We start from the raw sequence: 22,751 nt of genomic DNA on the forward strand, positions 1-22,751 counted from the left end.
AAAATAAAAAATGAAAAAATTAGTAGCTGTCAATACTACATGGTCCATGGCAACTCTGCTTGTAACACCTACAAAATGGTTAGGGGACAAAAGGTGCTGTGAAGCATAGTTTATAGATCATCTCTAAATTTCAATTTTGTGCTCTAAGTATGAAATCAGTGTTCAAAAACCAACAAGTAGACACACTACTAGAGAACTAGAACCATTGACATTTTATGTGATATTAGAAAACAAAGAAATTATAATTAATTGTAGAAAAGCTCACAACTATCCTCAGAAATATGAATGAAATGTTTTGTCAGGCATTCGGGGAAACAAATACTATTTCATGATGCATTTGGTTATCTTCCCTTACAATGTTCATGATGAACAGAGAGAAAAACTACCATAGAGATAATCTTTTCTAAAAATGAAAAAGCAAAGAATTTCTAGGAAAAAACTTGATAAGATTATTTAAACTAAGTCAATACTTATATTATGTCTTGGTGATTTTAAAGGAAAGGTAGACACAGGAGAAGATAGTGAAAAATACATTAGAAGGTATAGTTAACTGGAAAATTAGTGTATTGCCCATCAGTTGGGGAATGGCTAAATATGTTATGGTATATGAATGTAATGGAATATTGTTGTGTAAGAAATGATGAGCAGAATGATTTCAGAAAAGCCCAGATAGATCTACACGAACCAATGCTAAGGGAAGTAAGCAGAATCCGGAGAATATTGTACACAGTAACAATCAGATTATGTGATGTTCAATTGTGATGGACATGGCTCTCCCTCAACAATGTGGAGAATTCAAGGCAATTCCGATAGACTTGAGATAGAAAATAACAGTCACATCTGAAGAGACAACTATAAAGACTTGAATGTGGATCAAAGCATATGATATTTTCACCTTTTTGTTTCTTTGTTTTTTCTTTCTCATGGTTTTTTTTTCCCCCTTTTGGCCTGATTTTTCTTGTACAATACGACAAATATGGAAATATATTTAAAAGGCTAGCATATATTTAATCTATATCATATTGCTTGCTATCTTGGGGAGAGAGGAGGTAAAGGACAGAGGGGAAAAATTTGAAACAAGGTTTTACAAAAATGATCATTAAAATTATCTTTATAGGTATTTGGAAAAATAAAATACTGTTGAGAAAAAGAGAAGAAAGTATGGTTTACAATTATAAGATCACGAGAGAGTAGATAAAGAGCTAGTCTCAAAGCCAGGAAGATGTGAATTCAAGTCTTACCTGTAATAGAGTCATGACAATCATTTAATGTTTCAATACTATAGCTAATTCTCTAAGTTGTAGTTCTAAAAACCAATGAAGTCAGAAACCTAGGCTAACTCCTTAAGCTGTTCCTATGATAAATGAAAGAGGCCAAAGGCTAGTAAATCATTTAGAAGCCTCACACATATATAATGAATATTTTCATTATATTATAAATAGGATTAAAAGGTACTGCATGGAAACCAATTTTTTTTTTAAGGAATTAATATATTGACCGGAAAAGGCTTATTTTTAATATAAGCATTATTTTAGTATCAGCTGTTTGTGTGCAAATCAGTGATTTTGATCAGTGACCAAAAGCAACATCAATTATAAGGAAATACAAGGGGCAGCTAGAAGGCACAGTGGATAGAGCATTGGTCCTGAAGTCAGAAGGATCTGAACTGATATGTGACCTCTTAACTTAATATTTCCTAGTTGTGTGACTCTAGGCAAAGTCACTTAACCCCAATAGCCTCAGACACACACAAATTAATTAAAAAGGATGGGGAGAAGTTATTTCTACCTTCTGAATCCAATTTCTCCCTATGCAACAAGAGAACTGTTTGGTTCTGCACACATATATTGTATCTAGGATATACTGTGACATATTTAACATGTATAGGACTGCTTGCCATCTGGGGGAGGGGGTGAAGGGAGGGAGGGGGAAAATCGGAACAGAAGTGAGTGCAAGGGATAATGTTGTAAAAAATTACCCTGGCATGGGTTCTGTCAATAAAAAGTTATTTAAAAAAAAAAAAAAAAAAAAAAAAAAAGAGGATGGGGAGGAGGAGTTGCAAGCATACCTGACAAGACAAATTGGGGAATTATAGAAACATAATTATAAAATACTTCTGGGGCAGCTAAATGGTGCAGTGAATAGAGTACCAGCCTCGAAGTCAGGAGAACCTGAGTTCAAATTTGACCTCAAACACAAAACACGTCCTAGTCACCCTGGGCAAGTCACTTAACCCCAATTGCCTCCAAAAAAAAAAAAAAAAAAAAAGAGGAAAAAAATACAAAGATGATGAACTTCTCCTCTCCAATGCAATTAAAGCAATTCCAACAAAAGTCAAACAATGACATCCCAGATCATAACCATTTCTTAAATTTATCCAAAGTTTATCCATCTTAACTAACTTAAATTTAACCAAAATATATTTAGAAGAATTGCACATATTTAACTTATATCAGATTACTTGCTATCTTGGGAAGGAGGGAAGAGAGGGAGAAAAATTTCGAGTACAAGGTTTTGCAAAGGTGAAAGTTGAAAACTACCTTTGCAGTATTTGAAAAAAATAAAATACAATTTTTTTTCCTAAAGTTCATCCATGTTTGCTGTTTAGGGGAGAGGATTGAAGAGATGGGAGGGAAAAAATTTTGGAACACAAGGTTTTGCAAAGGTGAACATTGAAAACTATCTTTGCATGTATTTTGAAAATTAAAAAAAAATTTTAATAAAAATTTTTTAAAATTTATCCAATATAAAAGTCACTATAAGGAGGAAAATAAGAGCCTAAAGCCCACTTAAAATAAGAAGCAGTAAGCCCAAGAAAGAGACACATGAGAGCCAAGTGACAGAAAAAAAAGAAACAATTTAAAAATCATTATAGAAGAGGAAGAATGAAAATTTGGAACACAATCATTTAAAAGCAACAAAAAAAAAAAAAAAACACTGGAGTGAGTATAAGAGATTGCAAAAAATTTGATATAAGTCCTAAATTGGACATATGCTCCTCTCTAAACATATGGATAGAACTGAAAGAAGGATAACAAATACATACAAATTGGAACAGATTTGCCAGCATTTCTACAATGATCTCTTCTCATCACAAATCACAGAGAAGCCCACACAGTTAGACTAACACTTCAGTTCCCAAAGTGCTAAGCAAAGAATTACCAATATACTTAGAAAAATGAAGCCAAAAAGAGCATCTGGGACTAATCAAAGGTACATAGAAAAAAAGTGCAGTGATGTGATTTTAAAAGAACCAAGGAATTAATTTTCAAGGTATGCCAAAGAATGAAAGATTCCTAAAGAATGAAAAATACCAAAGGAAGAAAAAATTGGTTGAGAAGATATCAATAACTACTGGCCCCAAATGCTCGCTTTCTCATGATTAAAGCACATATCAGGAATATATTTGGGGGCAGCTAGATGGCACAGTAGATAGAACACTAGCACTGGAGTCAGGAGGACCTGAATTCAAATCCAGCCTCAATCACTTGACATTTACTACCTATGTGACCCTGGACAAGTCACTTAACCCTTATTGCCTTGCTCCCCTTCTCCCCCTTACTTCCCCAGCTGCACAATCGTGTTAGTAAAGCCTTAGCTGTATCTTGGATATACACTGTAAACAGACTGAATGTACCCTATCACTGAATAGGAGAAAGGTGGACTAAAGCGCATTTAGAAAACTGTTCCAACATTTTCAATGATCACAAGTTATTCCCTGAAATAAAAGCTCATCTCTTCATCACCAGTATTCTTTCCATAATGCAGTGTAGCTGCAAATCATGGAATACCATGATCTTCATGGGAGGACCAAAAAGACAATGATAAAGTAAGGTGGCTTTAAATAACTACAGAAGCTTGACAATCATGACTTGCATGCAAAATAACTATATAAATGGGAGCTATTTATGATTATTTTATAATGAAGAATCACAGTTACATATATAACCTTCTAATCCATAAAGTATATGAAAATTTTTATTTTGTTAACTTCTGAATAAAAAGGACAGGATATATATGACTAGAAATGGAGAAGGATCAGTCTTAGCAAGTACAAAGGATAATATCTTGCAGTAGTATCTACAAAATATTAAAAGACCCAGAGAAAAATCTATTATGTTGTATAAGTCATCTATAAATGATACATGGAAATATATGTATAAAAATCACACAGAATGGGAAGGTATGGACAGATCAAAATTTGTACTGATGGAGAGGTGGAAGGGAGAAGTAAATCCTCATTGCTCTAAACATGGATTCATTTGCGTATAAAAATATGATATAGATTTAAGGTCTAATCTTACTTAGATTACACACAAAAAACAAAGAAGCGCATCAATTCTTCAACTTCAAGGAAAAATTTAAAAGAAGACCAGAAGTAATCACAGATATATAAGACAGCATTGAAAGATACAAATTTAATTATGTAAATTTAGTCACTTAACTCTATTTGCTTCATTTTGTATAAAATAAACTAGAGAAAGAAATGGCAAACCACTTTAGTATCTTTGCCAAGAAAGTCTAAATAGGGTCCCAAAGAGCAATTTGGAACTATGCTCAAAACGTTATCAAACTGTACATACCTTTTGATCCAGCAGTGTCTCTACTGGGCTTATATCCCAAAGTGATACTAAAGAAGGGAAAGGGACCTGTATATGCAAGAATGTTTGTGGCAGCCCTGTTTGTAGTGGCCAGAAACTGGAAACTGAGTGGATGCTCATCAGTTGGAGAATGGCTGAATAAATTGAGGTATCTGAATATCATGGAATATTATTGTTCTGTAAGAAATGACCAACAGGATGATTTCAGAAAGGCCTGGAGAGACTTACACGAACTGATGCTGAGTGAAATGAGCAGGACCAGGAGATATTCAACAACAATACTATATGATGATCAATTCGGATGGATCTGGCCATCCTCAGCAATGAGTTTTTCATTGGATTTGAACCAAATCAGTCCCAGTGGAGCAGTAATGAACTGAACCAGCTATGCCCAGGGAAAGAACTCTGGGAGATGACTAAGAACCATTACATAGAATTCCCAATCCCTATATTTTTGTCGGCCTGCATTTTTTATTTCCTTCCAGGCTAATTGTACACTATTGCAGAGTCTGATTCTTTTTGTACACAAAATAATGGTTTGGACATGTATTCTTATTTTGTATTTAATTTATACTTTAACATATTTAAGATGTATTGGTCATCCTGCCATCTAGGGGAGGAGTGAGGGGAAGGAGGGGAAAAAATTGGAACAAAAGGTTTGGCAATTGTCAATGTTGTAAAATTACCCATGCATATAACTTGTAAATAAAAAGCTATTAAAAATTTAAAAATAAATAAATAAATAAATAAATAAATAGGGTCCCAAGAAGTTGGACACAAATAAAAAAAGAAAAAAAAAAGACTCAATAAAGATTAGAGATGATGAGCTTAAACTGGAAGGGACATCTTGTTCCAGGCTAAGCAGTAGATGCAAAATGAAGTGATTAGACCTGTGATTTCACTGGCATAGAAATCTCAAAGGCAAGAAACAGCAACCAATTTAAGTCAGGACCTTTTCTGAAATTTACAGTCTTTGAGATTGGAAATAAGGACAGAGAACTTAGTAAAGTGATCTGCACAGGCACATAAGTCTTCTTAGCTTTAAGATCAGCACTGTATTATAATTCTACTTTGTTAAGTTATATAGAGAAATTGTAAAATTAGGAAAATTGTCAATAGTTCCTGTGAAAAAAGATCTTAAGTGCTTATAAGTGTTAAAGAAGATTGAATTCCTCTTTTTAAAACTAGCAAAGAATAAGAGCAAGTTTGCAGTTGATATTAGATTAAAAAGCAAGCCCTCTAACAAAAAAAAGCTCTGATTTCAAGAAAAATTTCATTCACTCTTCCCAGTCCTATTCTCTATAAATACAAGGGCTACCATTATAACATTTTGCTTTCTGGTTCGTTTTTTAAAAGGCAGGCAGAGGCTTTGTGGATGAAACTTACAAACTAATAGGATCCCTCCACTTCAAAATTCTTCCTCCTGTGTGCTGTTCTTTCCCCTTTCAAAGCAGCCTTCCTTGATTGTTGTACTTAATTGTGTCTATCTCTCAAATGCTTCTCTAATTTCTCTCTTTTTTTGAATTATCTTCCAATCACTAAGTGTTGACAGACCCACATTATTCACCAAGTGGACAAAAATACATCTATGACCCACAAACCAGTTCCTATAAGGCAGATGTGAAGCAGTTTTAGATCTCCTTCTTCCTCAAGACAACATCAAAAGAGCAGTCATTTGTCTGAAACTATTTTTTAGAATATCTCTTTGAAAATATCACCCCCAGTGCCACAAACTGCAAAATCATTTCAGTAGTTTATCTATAGTTTATATCTATATAGGTTTTATATATATATATATATAGGAAATTTCTATTCTATTCTATTATATATATATGTATTCTATTTTATATATATATATGTTATATTTGTTCACACAGAGCAGTGTGAATCCTAGATTGAAAAGGAAAATACACTACAAAGAACAAAGACCATTCATCCTCTGTTTCTTGGGCAAAGGGGAAGACAAGCCCCGTCTGGCAGCAGACAAGATGCCCTAATTCATTTAAATTGAGATCCTTCTCAGCTATCAATTTGAGTAAATGGAGCCCAGTATAGTTAACAGGCTCTACCCCACTAAGAACAGTTTAAGTTTTGGATTTTTCGGAGGTTAACTGGAATCACATAGTCATTTCACCCCCCCTGCCAAGATCCTAAGAGAATTACCTTTCTCTCACTTTAGCTTTCTCAGTTTTCTTCAGGGAAACCTAACACCATTTACCGCTCTTGCCATCTCAATGGGCTCCCAGGTTGTGGTGTTCAGGGGGCAAAAGGCCATAGTCTTCTCCACCAGTACCAGTTTATGTCTATGTGGGTCTGCTAATACTATTTGTGCCTTTCCCTCAGGACTCTGGGTATTTTAAAAAGCAGCTGGAGGCCCCTTTTTCAGCCTTGCCCCTATCTTCCAGCTGCCTGCACTCCCCCACAAACCAGGTGATCCTGACATTTGAAGATTGTTAGCAATTTTCAGCAGGGAAAGCACAAAGAGAAGGAATGAATATGAAGAGTGAGCATGTTTGAGACATGCCGAACCTGGCTGGAAGCCCAAGGAGATGAAAGAACTAGCAAATAAGGATATCTTGCCAGCACTAACATATCAGCATCTGTGTTTGTTTAAAAAATACAACAAGAGAGAGTGTGATTTTGTTTTCTCACAGAACATTCAGCGCCAATTTGTGTCCCTAGATCTTCACATGAAACTCTCTTGGGAATAAATGAGTTGTGAGAGAGTATTAAGGGCAGAATTTCCTGACTAAATTGGAAATTCCAATGATAATTGACATCTACTTTTTTATGTGTTTTTTTTTTTTAAGAGTCTAAAGTGTTATAAACTTGAAATACTATGGGTGACCACATTGGTATTTATTCTGCATAATATTCCAGAATACTGGAAATTCAAGTAGGGGAAGTCTACTTTAGATACTACCTAGGGAAATGATCTCCAGAATCAAGGTCAAGTACTTGAATTCATTAAACATTTATTGCATATCTACTATATGCAAGACATTGTATGGGGTATGAATAGTACTAAGACACACAGTCCCTGCTCTCAAGGAACTTATAATCTAGCAGAGCTAATTATTTACTTCAAGCAATATTGCCTATATATGCCAGGAAAAGGACTGAAAAGTATTGGCTTATCAGTTTATACCTATCTTGGTCTAATAACAGAAGCTTCCAATTCACTCTAGTCTATGCTGGACTTTGGGACTCCTTTCGTCTCCTTAACCAGATTTTTATCTGCCTTTTTAATAGGACTCAGGAGAATACAGGGTCAAACAATGGATCATCAAAGGCTTACAATCAAGGGAACACATTACTTTAATATCTACCTCAATCCTTACTCTAAAGCATAAATACCATCTGGCAATTTTTACAATCAAAGCCACCAGGTTGTTTGGTGGGCCCAGTGGCCCAGCATTTGGAAAATTAAGCTAGTTTCTAAGCAGCTAAAATCATCCCAGCTGGGGGGTGTGTGTGTGTGTGTGTGTGTGTGTACACACATGTGTGCATGCACACAAATGAAAATAATTTTCCCACTACTGTCAAAGAATCTACCTGGTTTCCCCCAAATCTAAAACATTAGCATTATCTTCATTAGGGGTCAGGAGAAAAAGCATGAGCTTTGGAATCAAAATCCCATGTATTCAATGAATTCAAATCCCATGTCAGACCCTTATTAGTTAGTAATCTCTCTGAACTTCAGTATCATCATTTGAAAAATGAATAAATTGGACAAGGTGATCTCAGAGGTACTTTCCAGTTTGACAGCTATGATCCAATACTCTTCTCATATTCAATCTAATATCAGGGTCTACTGAGTTGTCTTTGATATGACTTTCCCCTATTTTGTCTGCCAAAACTACAGCCTAAAGGATCATTCTCCTAGTTAACAATAAAATATTCAATATCTTTCCATCCTACATTCAAACTTCCAGAAGAATTTTACTCTAACACATTTACTTTGCTTTTCAAGAATTTATAATGCTCCTTTATTCTTTTAGCTTTCATTTTGTCTTATATCTGCCATTAATTTTGTATCTGTCACTTAATGAATCTGTCCCTTCATTTTCTTCATCTGTCAGATAAGTATAATAATAGCTTTCTTGCCTGTTTCATAGTGTTTTCATGAGGATGAAATGAGCTAATTATGTGTAAAAGTGCTTTCAAAAATTAACAACAATAGCATTTGTATAACACTTTAAGGTTTGCAAAATGGTCTACATTAAACAATGAAGTGCCATGTAATATGTTACTATCATAATTATCACTATTATTATGCCAGGAAGGCTTATACAGTCTCCCTTTTCCTCCCTCACCCCCATATTTCATTTTATATATTCTACATAGAATTATGAGAAGCAGTTATGAGAATTTTGAGAATTATGGTGGCAAGAAAACTGGCCTGGGAATCAAGAAAACCTGGATTCAAGTCCTCCCTTCCAATATATTAAACATGTATGCAAACCCTTCAAGTTACATGTCAGTTACTGATTTGCAATGATTGAGCAATTCATAGGATCATGATATTACACCCAGAGTTTCCAGATCCAGAATTTTCAATTGCAATGATCAGTCTACACTACCAAAAAAAAAAAAAAAAAACATGCTTATAAAATGACAATGAAATAGCCATATAATATACTATGAAATAATCCATCAGCTACTGGAACAATGCAACTTGGTTAATTATCCTAATTTACATTATGGTTCCTAAAATCATGGCAATTTTTCCATAATGTTTCAATAATAGCTAGAGAAGTGAATTTTTGGTTGTTTTTCTGGTTTTTTGTGTTTTTGATCACAGTTTATTCTTCATTTTCAAATCCCTACAATACAAAATCAGATATCTCCATTTTCAGAACTTAGGGCAGGAGTGAATGAAAGAAAAAATTCCTTTTCAAAGCTGGTTTATCTCAGTGATTATGATACATAGTCAGACATTATTCATAGGTTGAAAGGGGTCCAATTGCTAAGTATATTTTCATTAATTGCTCAAGTAGTCTGGGTCCGGTTTTGTATTGCATTCACATCCAAACTTCTCACAGAAAGAAAAAAAAAAAAATAACACTTTTGAGAAGAACACGCTTGCTGCTCAAAGTAAGATGCCAAGGGATTATTGTGTCTCTGCCCCCACTTACAAAAAAATACAGTACAAATCACGTAGTCTCTGTCTCAGATTTCTCAGTTCTTAAGAAGCACTGACTGTGATGTGAACAGAGGCCCTTGAAACTGTCTCTTACATCACACTGGATCAGTGCCCATCACCACCATCACTCTCTCCTTTTTGTGCTCCCCCATTGTTTAGGGACATTTTCAGCTCTTCCCTCTTTCCCTATAGCTAATTTCCCAGTCTTATGGTGATTCTATGTCCATGATCTATTTTTATTCATCCCCTTCTATCTGAGCTCTCTCTTAGCTAGACTATTAAAATAGAACATAAATAAGCATTTTTCGAGGATCTGACATTATACTAAGCACTTTTACAAATATCTCATTTGATTCTTACAACAAAGTGCTATTATTACCCCCATATTGTTGTTGAAGGAGTTGCTATTCTCTTCATTTTTCCAGGAGGAAACTGAGACAGAATGAGGTTAAGTGACTTGTACAGTCACATAGCTAATAACTGTGTGAGGCTTCCTGATCCCAGTCTACACTCTACAAGATTAGATAGAGTACTAGTAACAGACTGCCTCAAATAAACCCCTAATTCATTTCCTAGCTTTCAGCATCATTCTTCAACCCATCTTCCACACAATTGTAAAATTCATCTTTCCAAAGGAAAAGTCTCAGCATCATACTCCAGCTCAAGTACTTTTAGTGGTCTGCTATTCTAAGATAAAAATGCAAACTCCTCAATTTGGCATATAAATTCCTCCAAAATTTGGACTCTGCCCACTTTTCCATACTTTTTTTTGTGTTACTTCCCTTTATAAACTTTTACATTCCAGTCAAATTGATCTTTTTTTGTTTGTTTCCCAACTCAGTATTACAAATCCTGCCTCTGTCTTTGCCTTAGTTGTTCTACAAGCCTTAAATGCTTTTCCTTCTTATCTCCATTTCTCCTCCTCTATTCTGATCTCCCTGATTATTAGTATTCCCTGCTTCCTCAATTTTTTTTTGCTGCTAATTAACTGTTTGCATGTAATATTCATCAATAGAAAGTTTAGATTCTTCAGGGTAAGTCCTGTTTATCTTTGTATTGCATATCAAGGCTGAAGACAGTGCTTTATAGGTGGTTAAATGCCGATTGAAATTAAATTCAAGTTTGCTGTTCAACTTACCCACTACGAGTCACCAGGCACTGTCGGAGTCCCAGCTTCCGAAAGATGTCCACCACTGTCTCCATGGGAGTATGGTCAGTAACTGTGAAGGGGCTCAGGTTCAGAATGCGCCGCAGCTTCAGGGGATGGGGGCTATTTGCAGGCAATTCAGGGGGCTCTTCAGTGAAATACATGATGGAATTGCTCACGATCCCATCCTGTCTCTGCCTGGCATTTTCTAAGCAATGAAAGCAAAAGGATGGTCAGAATAAAGAGCAAAAGGAAAAGAACTTCTATATTCTAAAATATTTATAATAGCTCTCTTTGTAATGGCAAAGAATTGGAAATTGCAAGGATGCCCATCAACAGAGGAATGCTAAACAAGTTGTAGTATATGACCGAAGCAATACTACTGTGCTATAAGAAATAATGAGCTCAGTGTTTTCAGAAAACATGGATAGGCTTGCAAGATATAAAGAATAAAATGAGCAGAACTAAGAACTTTGCATACAGTAACAATAATATTGTTTTAAGAATAACTTTAAGTGAATAACTTAATAACTATTATAAATGCTCACAATAATACATCCAGCCATTCTGGAGAGCAATTTGGAACTATGCTCAAAAAGTTATCAAACTGAGCATACCCTTTGATCCAGCAGTATTTCTACTGGGCTTATACCCCAAAGAGATACTAAAGAAAGGAAAGGGACCTGAATGTGCCAAAATGTTTGTGGCAGCCCTGTTTGTAGTGGCCAGAAACTGGAAACTGAGTAGATGCTTATCAGTTGGAGAAGGGCTGAATAAATTGTGGTATATGAATATCATGGAATATTATTGTTCTGTAAGAAATGACCAACAGGATGATTTCAGAAAGGCCTAGAGAGACTTACATGAACTGATGCTAAGTGAAATGAACAGGGCCAGGAGATATTCAACAACAATACTATATGATGATCAATTCTGATGGATGTGGCCATCCTCAGCAATGAGATGAACCAAATCAGTTCCAATGGAGCAGTAATGAACTGAACCAGCTACACCCAGCGAAAAGAACTCTGGGAGATGACTAAGAACCATTCATTGAATTCCCAATCCCTATATTTTTGCCTGCCTGCATTTTGGAGTTCCTTCACAGGCTAATTGTACAATATTTCAGAGTTGATTCTTTTTGTACAGCAAAATAACAGTTTGGTCATATATACTTATTGTGTATCTAATTTATACTTTAATATATTTAACATCTACTGGTTATCCTGCCATCTAGGGGAAGGGGGTAGGGGGAAAGAGGGGAAAAATTGGAACAAAAGGTTTGGCAATTGTCAATGCTGTAAAATTACTCATACATATAACTTATAAATAAAAAGCTATGATAAAAATAAATAAATGCTCACAATAACTATAAAGAAAAAACTGATAAACAGAATTTGTGTATAGAATAATTTTACATATAAGCACACACCTATTTGTGTCTAATGGTAGACATCTCTAGGATAGGAGAGAAAGAAAAAAAGGGAGGGAAGAAATTTACATGAAAACTATTATATATTTAAAAGAAATAACAAGTTGTACATAATAGAATTGTAGTTTCATCCTTTTTATTATACTATGTTATAGAAATGCTTGATCAATAAATAAAAATAAAATAAGTTTTTTTAAAAAAGAACAGTCTCAAAAATGTAGTAGCAGCCCTTTTTGTAGTGGCAAGGAACTAGAAACTGAATGGATATCCGTGCATCGGTTGGAGAATGGTTGAATAAGTTGTGGTATATGAACGTAATGGAATATTATTGTTCTGTAAGAAATGATGAGCAGGCCGATTTCAGAGAAGCCTGCAGAGATTTATATGAACTGATACTAAGGGAGGTGAGTAGAACCAAGAGAACATTATATACAACAAGAAGATTATAATGATGATCAACTCTGATGGATGTGGCTGTTTTCAATAATGAGCTGATTCAGGCCATTTCCAATAGATTTTTGATGGAAACAGCCATTTGCATCTAGAGAGAGGACTATGGAACTGAATGTGGATCACAACATATCATTTTTATCTTTTTGTTGTTGTTTGTTTGCGTTATTTTTCTTATTTCTTCTCATTTTTTGATCTGATTTTTATTGTGCAACATGATAAATGTAGAAATATGTATAGAAGTATTGCACATGGATTATTTGCTATCTAGGGGAGGAAGGTAAGAGGAAGGAAGAGAGAAAAATTTGGAACATAAAATTTTGCAAAGGTGAATGTTGAAAACTATCTTTGTATGTATTTTGAAAATAAAAAGCTATTGTAACCTATTCAACATGTAAAGGACTGCTTGCCATCTGGGGGAAGGGGTGGAGGGAGGGAGGGGAAAAATCAGAACAGAAGTGAATGCAAGGGATAATGCTGTAAAAAATTACCCTGGTATGGGTTCTATCAATAAAAAGTTATTTAAAAAAAAAAAAAAAAAAAGAACAGTCTCAAGTGGCACACAGCTACTCTGCCCCAGTCTAGTAATTACAGAATTATGTATCAGGAGCTTACTATCTTTCACAAATTAACATATACCAATCCTTTTACTGCAAAAATTTCATACTATCCTTGAGATCTCAACATCTCAGTTGTATTGAGAGCAGAATACTATTACAAATTTCTGTTCAAGGTGCCACCATCTTATTAATCACTCGAATCCATAACTTTAGAGGTATCTTTAGCTTTTCCCTTTCCACCCATATCCAATCAGTTGCTCAGTATTATTGATTACTTCCTTGATATTTTTTTATATCCATACACTTCTCTCTACTCACAAAGCCACCCCTACTATTTAGTCTCTCATCACCTTTTACTTAGACAATTGGATCAGCTAGATGGCAAAATGGATGGAGCCAAGAAGACTTTACTTCAAATCAAGCCTCTGACACTTACTAGCTATGTGATTCTGGGTAAGTCACTTAATCTGTTTGCCTCAGTTTCCTAATTATTAATTGGTCATAATAATATCTACTTCAAAGGGTTGTTGTAAAGGTTAAAATAATTTTTAAAGGCATTTAACACAGTGCTTTGCACAGAGGAGGTGCTTATTAGATGTTTGTTTACTACCTTTCTACTTTCCCTCTTCCCACAATGGCCCAGATAAGACTATGATCTATAAAAATTTAAGAACAACATTTTAATAAATGCAGCTATTCTGAATTCTCGTAATCTCCAAATTACATAGATTCAAAGAGTTTCAAAATATTGTATAAAGCCCTAATAGAAAAAAATCAAAACCACATGGGAATGAAATCCTCAGCATCCTGTATGATGCTAGGATTATCCTAGAGATGCTTTCAGTGTACTTAGAGAAAATGAGATCCTCTCCCAATATTTTATTCAATTGCACAAAAGCAATCTTTTTATATACCTGCACAATATATAATATATCAAACATTTAGAGAATAATAGCAGGTTAGCAAATTTTTCCAAGAGCATTTCTATATGAACTGCACTGAAAAAGTAAGGAAAATTGGATTATTCGTAATAAGAATAAGTTAAGTTTACAAAGTACTTGTCACACATTATCTCATTTTAACTTCACAAAACTGGAAGGTAGTACAATTATTTTCCTCATTTTACAGAAGAGGAAACAGAAACTGCCTTGCCCAAGCATTTAGTATCTGAAGCTGGGCTTGGACCTGGTTTTTCCTAACATCAAGTTCATCACTCTGGCCTTACATTTCTTTCCCTACAGAATGTGCAACAGGGACAAACTGAACATTCTTAACAGGCAGACTCTGTGATACAATTGTCACTACTACTGAGATCCAGAGCATATGTCATCCTTTCAAAGTTTCTAAAGATGGATTTAATACAAGCTATTACTCCTTTGTGTGGGGTTGGGTGATCCTGGTGTTCCCAATAAAGACAGGAGAAAGGTTCAAAAGTACCCAGTTACTCTTCATATTTAAAATGACATTTGTTAATTGCAAATTAATTTACAGTTTTCACAATGGGAATGTGAACTCTTTGCAGGATGAGAAGGCTGAGACTAGATTTGCCTTCACATTCAGAACTTTAAGTCTAAATGCACTTATCCCCAAGAGGAAAGAGAAATGTCTCAGGAAAAATCACTTTTTTTTTCTTTTTTGTTTTAAATTTTCATATTTTTAAATGAGTCATTTCTTGGATTTTAAAATAATAATAGTAAAGTTACTATTATAATCACCCTATTTTTTTCTGCTGAGAACTTAGAGCTCATTAGAAACAACTTAATGCAGTGCTGGATAGCTAGGTTGAAAACTTTTTTTAGGTAAAAAAATGAAACAAAGCTACTGATTTCAATAGATCTGTCTAGGACTAGTGAGTAGAAAAAGGTTAGATAAGATATATGGCAAAAGTTTTCCCTAAGAATGGTTCCAGATCTGTTATAAATCTCTTCTCATACACTAAGATACGTCTATATTTCTGTTTGAAAGACTAAGACTAAAACAGTATTCTCTGCAGATTTCATTACATTACACTACTCTAATGGAAAACTGGTAGCATTTGGGATCACACTGAGATGGGAGTGGAGAGAATAAGCCCTAGTTAAAATAGAAACAGAAGGCTGGCTTGCAGAGCAAACGTCTTCAGATGATGGGGCCCACTCTGGTTAACATCAAAAAGGATGAGATTCAATCAGAAATACACTGACAGGGATCCATCTTTTCAAAGGTCTGTATTGCATTGAATGCTTCTTTGCTGAATCAAGACTTCTCTTTTTTAGTGATTTTACAAAAAATGCTCAATGAAATTCTACTTGCTCCTATCTTCAGGATGATTCTCCACCATCACATTGCATGTTTCTAGCTATTCCAACAACTGCTCTTTAAAATTTTACTATACATTCTAACCTGAAGCTTCAAATGTATAACAAATGTCGATCCAGAATTAATTTGTGGAATCAAATATTGAATGTAAACACAGATGAATTTTTAACGGTTTGTCGAGTTTCAAGAAACATATTTGAACTAGAACTGAATCAACATACATTAAATTACTGAATAAGAACCTCAAAATATTCTCCAAACTGAACCTGTTTTGAAGCAGATTTGAAAACCTAATCTAACATTGAGTAAATAATACCTACCCAAATTTGGATAACCTAGTTCTAAGTTATTATGTTGAATAACATCCTGAAGGTACTCAACAAAAGATGTCTGACTGTTCACTGCCAAAAGGAAGTATACACAAAATGGAACTGAGATAGTGCTGGTGATCACACAGTTAGTTCATTTTATTCTTCACATAGTGAGTATTCATCACTGCTTTCCAGAAAGACTTTGATATGGATTCTTGAAGTAGAAAATAAAGGCTTATCCAGAGATTGCAAATTATATCTAGAGTTGCTGAAGGGCCCATGGGTAAGTGAACTAGAGAATAAGAAAGGATGGTAGGTTTAAAAAAAAAAAAAAGCCTCAATTCCCAGGTGCACCAAATAGAGCCCAAAGTTAGAGCTTCCCATCTCATATGACCCATAAATTATATTTCAAATGCACCAGAAAGAGCTAATTTCTTAGCAAAAAATACATTTTGGTGAGTGAAGAATATGGTACTAAGAGCTACCAATGTAGACAAGAGGCAGCTTTTGTTTTTGAATTCTGTTTTAACTTATGTAGAGAATTCTCCATGAAAGTCTTACACTATGCTCTCATTACGAAGTGAAGATAATATTAGGTTCTTAGAAACCATGCTAGAAGAGCAAACTGTAAAGACAAGTGATGGATTAGAGAGAATTACATTTCTATTACACAAAGGACCAGTCTAAGCTAAGTTTGGGGAACTTCGTCTCTAGTTTGACTATACAAAGTCACTGTTAATACGAATTTTTCTAGTCATGGGACCATTGGAGACCATTTCGTGCTCATAAAGAGTTTGTGGAAATCATATAATACAAGTCTAAAATCCTTATCTATCTCATTTTTTAACATGGCCTTCCATGAAGAAAAAGGAAATGAGAAGAAACTTAGACTTTAAGGGCTCAGAATTTATAGAAGAAAACATGTTGTGGATTTTCCTCCTCAAAGCTTTGACTAATAAATATACAATGTGCACATCTTTCATGTGGAAAAACAAACAGCAATCTTGTCTCTTAAAAACACTGAAGTCATCTGTTTAGATGGATGATGAAGATGTATTAGTTTGGATAAACAAAAAGACTCTCTATTAATATCTGGCCCACAAATACTAAACAGGTAGAGAATGCAATGTACAGTTTGTACTCAGTACATTGTTCTTGGGAGAGCCAAAGCACCAAAAAAAGTAAAAAACAAAACCCTTCAAAAATTATCATTGGATGGCATTTAAAGATATATAGAATGAATAAAGTAGTATTATTAGTCATTCTTGTTTGTTACTCTAATTTTTTCCAGAGTGTTGGATTGATCTCAAGCAGTTTATTTAAAAGGATTCAGACTTAAACATGATCCAAGAAGGAAGGAGTTGACATTGTGGCTTTGTCAGCTCTCCTCTCTATTCTCATTTTGTTTACTTCATCTGAAAAACAGATGTGCCTAGCAAGAGAGTAGGAGGCCTGGAAGCCAGAAGATCTGAAATATAATCCTTAGTCTACCAGGGAACTTTTTAAAATGATATGTTTGCTACAATATTTGGAAAGTGAACTCCGTTGTTTAAAAAAAGTCATTTTTCTTTATAGTTTATGCAATCATAAATAATAATAATACTAGTACTAATGTGAACTTCATGTATACCACAACGATGAAAATTAGCATATTCACTGACCATCATCCTTCTATTTAGAACCTAAATTTCAAAGATTTAAAATTTGTTTGAAGGACATTTTATGCTTCCATATTGATTGAATCTGTCCTTTGTTGATATGTATAAACTGTAGTACTTGTGAAATTTGCCCATATAGCAAATGCAAATGCAAGCATAACTTATTTTATTAATTGTTCATTGTGTCTTGTAATATCAATTGATACAACTAATTATATAAATAATTGTTTTGAATATTTTAAATAGAAACAGAATAATTCATGCATTTGTCATTGTATTTCCCTTATTCCTCAAGGAGAACTTAACTAGAAAGTCACTTGTTGCAATACACCTAGAAATTTATGTAGGACTTCCCATAGAATTCAAAGTATAGTTCAATAAATAGAGGAAGTATGATATAATTATAACAGAGCTCTGATACATGCATAGACCTTATCAGCTTGCTCAGATGGTGTGTCTTCTTGCAGAAAATGCAAGACAGATGCTTTGGGGAGAATTGTTATGATATTTAAGGGAAGTGCTTTAGGGAGACTGTGGGATGTGTAGAACCCTGTAATTGGTTTTGGTTGGCTCACCACGTGGTTGGGAGATTTATTTATTTTTTTTGATTGGCTGTCAGCATCTTCAAAAAAGGTCTGAGTTCATTCTGGCAACAATCTCTTTTCATTGCACTAGATGAGGGAACTGGGTGACCCTTTCTACATGACTACATGGCACAGGAAAGGGCCTTTGAAATGATATAGCCCCGAGAAAAGGATTCAATCTGATCTTTTTGCTCATTCTTTTCTATTTGAGAGATATAGAAGAGTTTTCAACCATAAGAGAGAAAGCCACAGAGATCCAAGAGATGGAATCTAGGACAGATTTTGTAGCAAATTCAGCATCTATTAGCCAGAGATCAAAAAACATTCTTCAAAAATGACCTCCTGGTAAATGATTTCTCCAGCAATGATGCAATCTTTGGAAACAATGCTATGTGGGAACTAAGCTAAGTTTTGGGCTTATTCCATCAGAAAAAATAAAAGTGAGTTGGTATAGGAAAGGATACACCCTGCAGATTTGGGTGAAATATTTGTAAGTTTGTTCTTTCTGACTTTAAGGTAAAAATTCCTCTGGAAAAGGTACATATTGAAAAATAGTTAAAAACAATTGCTAATCACTGGCCCCCTAAGAAAGAAGAGCTAGTGTGGGCCCAGACTGATGGCCAGAAAAGAGAAATACCCCAAAAAACCTTTAGGGAACCCAAGAACTTTAAGGAGAAATATAGCTGTCCCACCCTAAGAGTATAGCCAGAGTACATACATAAGAAAGAACATTCATATTGAAGTCAGAAGACCTGGAATCAAACCATGACTCTGCTATTCATTACCCATTTGTCCCTGGGCAACTAACTTAATTACCTTTTCTAAGGCTAAATTCCCTCATCAGTAAAATAGGAGTACTCCATCTTACCCATTCTAAATTTTATAACAGTCTGTTATTTTGAAAAGGAAAGTCTGAACCAAAAACAGTATCTAATGAATATTAATTGATAAGATGATAACCCAAAGTCATACAAATCCCCAGTCATGTGAATCTACAAAGGAAAAAGAATCAAAGAGGTAGCATGAATTAGAACTATAAAAATGCTTCAGAGATTTTGATAAGATCTTCAGAGATATATTTTTGTACATATAGCAGCTTTTTTTGTAGTGGGTGGCAAAAACTGAAAATTGGGAGAATGTTTATCAATTTGGAAACTGCTAACCAAGTTGTGCTATACAATTGTGATGGAATAATGTGCTTTAAGTAATATCTAGTAGAGTGATTTCAGAAAAACCTGGAAAGACTTAGATGAACTGATGTAAAGTGAAAAGAGTAGAACCAGGAGAACATTGTACACAGTAACAGCAATATTGTTTGATGAAAGACTCCGTGAAGGAAGGAAGAAGGGGGAGGGAGAGGGAGAGAAAAGGATGGAGGAAGGGAGAAAAGAAAGAAAGGAAAGAAAGGAGAGAAGGAGGGAGGGAGGGGAAAGGAAGAGAGGGAGGAAGGAAGAGGAAAAGGAAGAGAGGAAGGAAGAGAGGGAAAAAGGAAGAAAAGAAGGAAAGGAGGGAGAAAGGGAGGAAAGGAAGAAAGGAAGGGGGAAAGGAAAAAAGGAGGGTGGAAAAGAGGAAAGGAGAAAAGTAGGGAGGAAGGGAGGAAAGATGGAAAAGAGGGAGGAAGAGAGGGAAGGAGGAAGCAATAAGAAAGAAATTTACACAAAGGAAAGAGTTATACAATTTAATATTCCATCTGGTTACAGATGGTAACATTAAAGTTTTAGAAAGGGAGAGGAATGTGTCCGGTCCTGTGATTTCACTGATAAAAGGAATTCCTAGTATGGAAATTTCCTTTAAGATCAAATATAAAGTCATCTGTTTACTTATTAAACCTTCCCATCTCCCAATCCTATCATTTTAATTTTCATATACCTTATGCTCCACCATGTATTCTGCAATCCAGTGATGCTGGTTTCCCTCCTATTCTTAGAACAAGAAAAGCCACGTCTCAATTCTAAGCATTTTCACGGGTTGTTTCTCCTGCCTGGAATTCTTTCCCTCTTTGTCTCTACTCATGCTTTCTCTGGCTTTCCTCAAGCCTTAACTAAAATATCCCACCTTCTACAAGAAGCTCTTCCCAATCCTCCCTATGTCTAGTGCCTTACCTCTACTATTACTTTCAATTTATCCTGTATAGATCTTATATGGACAAAGTTGTTTGCATGTTATCTCCCCCTATTAGACTGTGAGCTCCTAAAGAGTAGAAATTGGCATATGGTATTCTTTGTCTCCCTGGTACTTAGCATAGTGTTTGGCACATAGCAGGCACTTAAAAGTTTATTGACTGCATGGTTCCACTGTTGCATACTGACTATCTATAACTTTTATTTTTAGAAAGCTGCCTGAGTTTGCTGAGCAGTTGCCCAGGATCACACATCGATATGGGTCCTAGGCAGTACTGGAAACGATGGATCCAATATATGTTACCATTAAAGGTATGTAGTAAAAAGCTTAGCAAACCCAAAATGAACACAGTGTTAGGCACATAGCAGTGTTCATTGACATTTGTTAATGTGAATTGCATAATCTTTGAAATGAAGCAAATGAAAACAAAAAGTCTAATTGATCTTGAATAAGCTGTTGGAATTGGTCTGCTCTGACTATATTAAATATTTATTGAATGAATAATGATTATATTGATAATGAGCTAACAGCAACACAACTCATCAGTATAAATAACCAAAAGAATTTTCTCTATAAATTGTGCATAATTATTGCAAGTGTTATGTATAATTTATAGTTTTATGAGGTAACTAGCTGGCATAATGAATTCAAAACTAGCCTCAAATACTCACTAGCTGTGACTCTGGGCAAGTCACTTAATCTTGTTTGCCTCAGTTTTCTCATCTGTAAAATGGGCTGGAGAAGGAAATGGCAAACTACTCTGGTTCTTTGCCAAGAAAACACCAAATGGGATCACAAAGTGATGGACACAACTGAAATGACTTTGTTGGATTTGAAGCTAGAGAACTTCCGATGTCATTTATTAGTGACAATTTAAAACCTTCATTATAACATGTGAAAATACCTATGGAGAAAGAAATTTGTATATCTGAGAGACAATTTATTGTCATGGCTGGTCCAAGATTTGGGAAAACTGAGGCTCAAATCCTTCCTGCAATCCATATTAGCACTGTGATCATGAGTAAATCATTTTTCAGCATCCTCAACCAAGGACTTTTAAAACTTTTTTTTTCACTCTGTCTCTGAGAAATTTTTATGCAGCCTTAGGTTGTATATATAATATAGATATATAGATAGGTATATATGTATCCAGTAGGTATATTAAATAGATATACAAATCAAACATTTATTAATAATCAATAACAATTTCATGACCTCCACATTCATTATTTACAAGACCATCAGGTCATCAGGTCACAATGCAGTTTAAGAAGCTTTGGGATCTAGACAACCTTCTAAAAAAAAAAAGTTAACAATGAGTTGCTGACCTGTATCCTTAAAAGTTATTTCTCCCAGAAATTCCTTAAATGTAATAACAGATCCAAAATACCATTGGACCAAAAACTACAATCTCTTTGACTTGCTCCCCCTAACAGGGTTCTCTCTCTTTTTTAAAAGTCTCCTGAGAAGACAACTGCAACGTTCCTTATCTCCAGAGTCTCTTTTATCCCCCTTGAAAAAAGATACCACTTCCTAGAGTTTCAAGTCAGGATACTTAGCATAATTTCTATATTCTACAATTTAAGAACTTTTTTCTTGTCCATTTTAAATTCAGTTCAACAAACATTAAGATTTTACTATGCACAAGGCACTATGCTAGATTCTAATGAGACAAAGTCCCATCCCAAAGTATCTTATACTTGACTGGCAGAAGACAACAAAAGTACAGATAAGCATAATACAAGGTTATGGGGTGAAAAGAGAAAATGCTAGCAACTGGAGGATAAGAAATGGTTTTATGCCATTTCTAATCATATGAAAAAATGTTCTAAATCACTATTAGTCAGAGAAACGCAAATTATAAGACATCTCTCAAGTACCAATACACACTTCTCAGACTGGTTAAGATGACAGGAAAAGATAATGATGAATGTTGGAGGGAATGTGGGAAAACTGGGACACTGATACATTGTTGGTGGAACTATGAATGGATCCAGCTATTCTGGAGAGCAATTTGGAACTACTTTCAAAAATCAAACTGTGCATACACTTTTATCCAGCAGTGTTACTACTGGGCTTATATCCCAAAGAGATTTTAAAGAAGGGAAAGAGACCTATATGTGCAAAAATGTTTATGGCTGCCTTTTTTTGTAGTGGCTAGAAACTGGAATCTGAGTGTATGCCCATCAATTGGAGAATGGCTGAATTAATTATGGTATATGAATGTTATGGAATATTATTGTTCTGTAAGAAACGACCAACAGGATGATTTCAGAGAAGCCTGGAGAGATGTAATGAACTGATGCTGAGTGAAATGAGCAGAACCGGGAGATCATTGTACACATCAACAGCAAGACTGTGTGATTATCAATTCTGATGGACTGTGGCTCTCTTCAACAATGAGAGGATTCAGGCCAATTTCAATGGTCTTGTGATGAAGAGA

The 22,751-nt window shown here is 34.8% G+C and overlaps 1 protein-coding gene across 2 annotated transcripts in view; it reads right to left on the reverse strand.

Moving 5' to 3' along the window:
* Nucleotides 1-22,751, reverse strand: part of CLCN4 (chloride voltage-gated channel 4) — a 113,657-nt gene that overhangs the window by 12,607 nt on the left and 78,299 nt on the right. For both annotated transcript variants that reach the window (XM_051984541.1, XM_051984542.1), the window contains exon 12: nt 10,886-11,102. In XM_051984541.1, coding sequence (XP_051840501.1) covers nt 10,886-11,102 — 217 coding nt within the window. The remainder of the gene's footprint in view (nt 1-10,885; nt 11,103-22,751) is intronic.

Source organism: Antechinus flavipes, chromosome 3 (genome assembly GCF_016432865.1).
Source record: "Antechinus flavipes isolate AdamAnt ecotype Samford, QLD, Australia chromosome 3, AdamAnt_v2, whole genome shotgun sequence".
NCBI lineage: Eukaryota > Metazoa > Chordata > Mammalia > Dasyuromorphia > Dasyuridae > Antechinus > Antechinus flavipes.